The following is a 6,000-nucleotide window of genomic DNA, read 5'->3' as shown; positions in this document are numbered from 1 at the left end:
GTAAGTCCGTTTGCTCGTTAATGAATAAATATATTACGAAAATAAAAACATCTTCATCTAGACCCAAAGTAAGCGTTGTTTTATGGGTACTGAAAATAACTCATGAATACTTATGAATAATATACATAGGAAAATACTTATAATATACAGATAAACACTGAAAAACATTGTTGCTGAGAAGGCATGCAGAGGCAAAACTTGACTTCTGAGTCCAAGGCCGTGGGTTCGATTCCCACAACTGGAAAATGTTTGTGTGATGAGCATAAGTATTTTTCAGTGTCTGGGTGTTTATATGTATTTTCTAAGTATTTATGTATATATAATTCATAAAAATATTCATCAGTCATCTTAGTACCCATAACACAAGCTACGCTTACTTTGGGGCTAGGTGGCGATGTGTGTATTGTCATAGTATATTTATTTATTTTATTTATTTATTGTCATTTATATACACTGGGTCAACTGTCATTAATATATATATATATATCAAAAAGTTTGACATGTCGTTATTTTGCTTTTCCATAAGCAAAATAACGACATGTCAAACTTTAGAAGGGGAAAAAATAGTTTGTCACATTGACACTTGACAGCATTATTTTCATTTTACTGCATGGAAGTAGTTTATGTTTAGATTTTTCATGTTTCCTTTATATATTTTGTAAATAAGATCTGGAGATTTCACGAATGCTATGACAATTGCCGAGGCTCTAAGCCTCTATCAGAATGGTTCTAAACGCCGCTGTACAAATGTTAAGGTTAGTTATAATCTTTTGTTAAGTCTTCTTAAAAATTAAAATTTGATTTAATGGGCTTAAAAGTACACGAACACTTAAAGCCCCTTAATGATGATGAATAAAAGTAACGATCACCGATCATGAAGTTGAACCAACTTTACAAAAGGAAAAAAAACTATTTTGCTTGTTGGTCACAATACTTTGGCTTTAGGAATATTCCCAAGGATAAAGATTGTATGCGTTTTGCTTTTGGATAGCCATGATGACTAATATGTAAGTATTATTTATTAGAGATATTACTTGTACGGTATCCTAGGATAGGTGGGATACAGAGGTTGACTAGACAGAGCAGAGCTGTCCATGCAGTTTTTTTACAAATCCTGTGGGAACCATTTGTTTTCTTGGATTAAAAGAAGCCTATGTTACTCCATCCTTTTCCTGAACTCTATGCTATAGATTAAGTTAATTGCTATTTTAATTTAATTAGGATGTGAAGGAATGACTGGAATGAATGGATTGATGTTAAATTTAAGAGCTATTGTTGTAATATGTAATTGTTTTCTGTCCCAAATAAATAAAAAAATAAAATAAAATGACAAATAAACGGGAAGTTGTGATTGTGTGCCCAATAATTAAAAACTTATATCCATAAATCTTATTATAATTATTCAAAGGTATTTTATAAGTTACATTATTATATTTGATTATGACAAATGCTTATTTGAGGTATTTTTTTTGCTTTATTAAAACCTATAGTCCCACAAACAACATGTTCGCTCTCGCTCCATCTTGTCCTAATCCAAAGGTTGCCTGACAGAGATTGCTGCTAAGCGATAGGGCCGCCTTTTGTATTCTACTTCCGTCTTTGTATTTCTATTGTTCTTTTATTTCCCTAACTTGATAGTGGTGTACAAATAAATAAAAAAAAAATACATAAATATGTTTATCTTATTAAGAGTTTTATGCAAATGTCACTGCCCACTTTTTAAAATGATTACTACTAAAGTTAAACATTGACTATAACTAAATTGAGCACTTTTCTCTTTTTCAGAGAGGCAGAAGAGTTAAAACAGAAAATATTAAAATTTAACAGTGGAACTTCAATGCTGCAAGATAAGACTTTATGGGCGACACAGCAGCAACTACAGAAGGTTTGAAAATATATTTTATGTTGTAAAATACTGTTTTTTAACCAATATAATCATGAACTAACTATGTAGTAGCAATCAGTTAAAGCTGTTTCTATAAGGAGTATTGTCATCAGCCTACCTATCTAAACGGCCGAGTGGTGCAGTGGGCAGCGACCCTGCTTTCTGAGTCAAGGCAGTGGGTATGATTCCCACAACTGGAAAATGTTTGTGTCTGGGTGTTTATGAATAAATGAATATACTTTTATTGCACAAAACAAAAAGTCCATAAAAAAAGAATAGTATTACAAAACAACGTATACAATTTGGCGGCTTTATCGCTTCATAGAGGTTTCTTCCAGGCAACCAATGGCAAAGATTAAAAATACAGAAAATAGTTAGGTGGTGCATATAATTATATATTTAACAAAATTTAAAAAGAGAATGGACTATAATAATTAGAAGCAAAAATACACTTGTTGTGCAATTTACTAGGCTACATAAAATTGCTAATACATTCAAGAGCAATTGTATATTATTTTATTTTAAATTAACAAATGAAATGTTTGAGCTGTCTTTGAATAAGATCAAAGTTTATATAAAACGTAAGCTTGCAAAAAAATCTTAACATAACGTTAAGGATTACTCAAACAATAAAAAAGCTTGGGTGTGAATTGCTGTAACTTCGTAACTTAACTTATGTAAACTTATTTTATGTATGAACGCGTCATAAGTGCCTACATGAATAACGAAATTTTGAATTCATACATATACCTTTATCTATATATTATTCATAAAAATATTCGTCAGACATCTTAGTACCTATAATACAAGCAACGCTTACTTTGGGGCTAGACATGTATAGTTGTCGTATAATTTTATATTTATTGATAATATCTGCCTACTTACTACCTTCCTAGCTACTACCATCCTAGCTACTACCATCCTAGCTACTACCATCCTAGCTACTAACATCCTAGCTACTAACATCCTAGCTACTAACATCCTAGCTACTACATCCTAGCTACTAACATCCTAGCTACTACCATCCTAGCTACTACCATCCTAGCTACTACCATCCTAGCTACTACCATCCTAGCTACTACTAATGTATTTGTTTATTTTTCAGGTATATCAAAAAGTCTTGGTGCTAGATCTGGACTATGCCTTAGAAAAGAAAGTTGAGCAAGACCTCTGGAATGTTGGTTTCAAGCAACAGATTGAGGCTTTGCAGGCAATATCGAAAGATAGAAAGGTTAGCAACCATAATAATATTTTATTAATGTAAAACTCTCTTCCCCTTACTCTAACACTTTCTATACTTTTTGTTATACAATCTTTTTGTTACCCAATGTGGTCAGCATGAGCCTTATATAAACAGAATGTCCTGCATTTTATATTATTAGAGGTCCTTCCTTGTCTGCATAAACATCCCCCTGTAAACTTTGTTCCGCTATTCAACAATATACCCGGAACCACCATTTGGACTCACCGGCCTGCCCCAATACATTTTAGTTGGCTTTTTATTGTCAAAGGGTGATATCCCGCTTTGACAGTGCAGTTAGTTGCGAAGGGTAATAACCTCTCTTGAGAATATCAAACGCGTATCTTATTTTTTTATGTGACTTATACATATTTCCAGAGTTTATTGCGTTCTAACAAATAAGCTTTCTTCCCATAAGTACCAAATTCTTTTGGGAGTAGAATTTTTTATAAATATTTAAATATTTGTTTCACTATTCTGACTGTCAATTTTCTCCTTCAATATAATATAAATAATGACAGACTTCCACAGACCCTTAAATTTCCTTTGAGGGTAAATATTTAAAAGTTAAAAAGTTTTCCTGAAGAGGTGAACTTAGTGTGATTATTAGGATGGATTATTTTCTAGTGTCTTATGTTTGTATATTTATTTATAATAATAATAATATTTATTTATTTGCCAAATTGTGGGTACATAACAAGAACACATTTCATTAAACAGACCCTTCACAATCGATTGTCACAGACAGTGTGCAAATGTTTATAAAAAAAAAAATATATATATAAATTACATTACAATTTAAAGATAAAAAATACAATAATCAGAAATAAGTAATAATGTCATTTGAAATTAATTAGGCAAATAATACAATTACAAATGTTGTTATACAGTTATAAAGTTAACTAAGTAGGTATATTGCTGTCACTAAGGTATTCTTTTACACTATAATAGTTTTTTTTGTTGAGAGTATCAAAAATTGCTCACTTGAATTTTACTAGTAGTAGATTTTTGTGACATTCCGGAAGTTTGTTTGATACGCTTTCACGCAAAAACGACTAAACAGATCATCACGAAACTTTGTACACATAATATTCCTGAAGGTATTAGAAGTAATATAGGATGCTATTTATCCCGAAATTAAGCTCAGTTCTTTTGGGAGAGGGGACGAAAGTGTTTGACGATTTTTCTCAATAACGCCGTCAAATGATAACAGATTTAAATAATTACTTTACTTTAGAGGTTATAATATCTGTTTAATTTTGCCCAAATTTCGTGTAGATCTGATGAATGTGATTGGAGATAGAGGACTCCTCAGCGGACGGCAGCAAACCCGTCATTTAAGGCTTAGCTATCCTAAATACATAAAGTGCTGCCACATTTATGAGGCACATGTCTTTCGAAAAGCAAAAACAAACGCAGACGAAGTCGCGGGCAACAGCTAGTAGTATTTGACATTAACATCACATGTTTAAAGTCATGCATATAAATGATTTACATTAAATTATTAGTATGTTTGTATCAAAACTATAAAAGTCTATGAATCTCTAATTCTATAAAATTACAAATATTAAATTAATAAAACCTAAGTAAAAAAATTAAAAACAAGATAAGTAATACTGTATAAATTCTAATGTTTTGATACACCATTTGAAATTTATTTGTACCTCCAAAAAGTTTTAATAATAAAGTAACATTTTAAAAAGTTCACTTTGGGCACCGACAACAGGTTTGATTTATTTGCATAAAAGGAGATACATTTTCCTTGCCAACAGAGTTCGCTGCGGAGTGAAGCGCAGGCGATGTTGTCGTGGGTGCTGCAAGCCGCCGTAGGGTTCTATTTGTGCCTGCTGCATCAAATCTGCACCACCTTCAAGTTAGACCTTCCATTTAGGTAAGTGATCAGCCGAGGACTTCCAAGTCGAAAACACAAAACTCTTCCATATATCGTTTATCCCCTTGTATCGATCTGCTCGGCTAGCATGGCAGGAGACGGAGTTCGGTCTCCGGGGAAAGGATAAAAAACAATCTTCTCTCAAAGCTTTGTCAACTCTCAGAGCACAGGCGCACAAATGGAAATAATATCACAATAATAAACGGCGGTAAACTTCTCCTGTTCCATGTACGCGTCTTTTAGCAGGTGGACACGTTAATTATATCTAGGGGATATAAACGGGGGATATAATTTTTGCCTACTGTCCGTGCTAGCCCTGCTTTCAAAGTCAAAGTCAAATATATCTTTATTCAAATAGGCACATAGATGGCACTTTTGATGCGTACATAACATGTCAAATGTGACATAGGAGTGAGTTGATGGCGATAAATAAATTCGTCAACTTAAAACTAAAGCTACGAGGGTTCCAAACGCGCCCTGGTCTAAGAACTTTGAAATTATTCAGAGACATCTCCAAGATGTCAACTGGTAATTTATTGTAAAATTGTTTATGTAGTCTAGTATATTGCTTATATACATTAACTGAGCAAAATTCAAAATAATTGAAGTTTACTACAACCGTGATAGAAAAAATAAAACAATAATTTTTACATCTATTTTTGATATTTAATTCAGAAGTCAGTTTGTTTTGTCATAAAAAAAATTGGTTGTCTGTAAAGTCGGCTTACTGACGATAGTTGAACCTGACAACGTCGTAAGAAAATACTGAAGGAATGGTTGCATTTTTCAAAAGAAAATTTCAATTTTATTTGTTTGATAGATATTATCGTTGCTATAAACAATTGACACCACATTCACTTTTCACTGCACTTCATCCTTGCCGAAAACATGTAAATGTATTATTGTATAGAAGCTGTCCACGCGGACGCATCGCTCACTCAAGTAGAAGAGAGACAGATGTCGAACGCGGAGGTCGACTGTGCC

At 32.7% G+C, this 6,000-nt stretch overlaps 1 protein-coding gene across 2 annotated transcripts in view; it reads left to right on the top strand.

Moving 5' to 3' along the window:
* Window positions 1-606: 606 nt before the first annotated feature.
* Window positions 607-6,000, top strand: part of LOC120623450 (protein SMG7-like) — a 30,716-nt gene continuing 25,322 nt past the window's right edge. For both annotated transcript variants that reach the window (XM_039889485.1, XM_039889484.1), the window contains exons 1-4: window positions 607-755; window positions 1,786-1,885; window positions 2,991-3,116; window positions 4,898-5,016. In XM_039889485.1, coding sequence (XP_039745419.1) covers window positions 724-755; window positions 1,786-1,885; window positions 2,991-3,116; window positions 4,898-5,016 — 377 coding nt within the window. In that variant the 5' untranslated portion in view covers window positions 607-723. The remainder of the gene's footprint in view (window positions 756-1,785; window positions 1,886-2,990; window positions 3,117-4,897; window positions 5,017-6,000) is intronic.

Source organism: Pararge aegeria, chromosome 4 (assembly GCF_905163445.1).
Source record: "Pararge aegeria chromosome 4, ilParAegt1.1, whole genome shotgun sequence".
Lineage (NCBI taxonomy): Eukaryota > Metazoa > Arthropoda > Insecta > Lepidoptera > Nymphalidae > Pararge > Pararge aegeria.
Note: the sequence above shows the minus strand (reverse complement) of the source record. Positions and strands in the feature narration are given on the sequence as shown.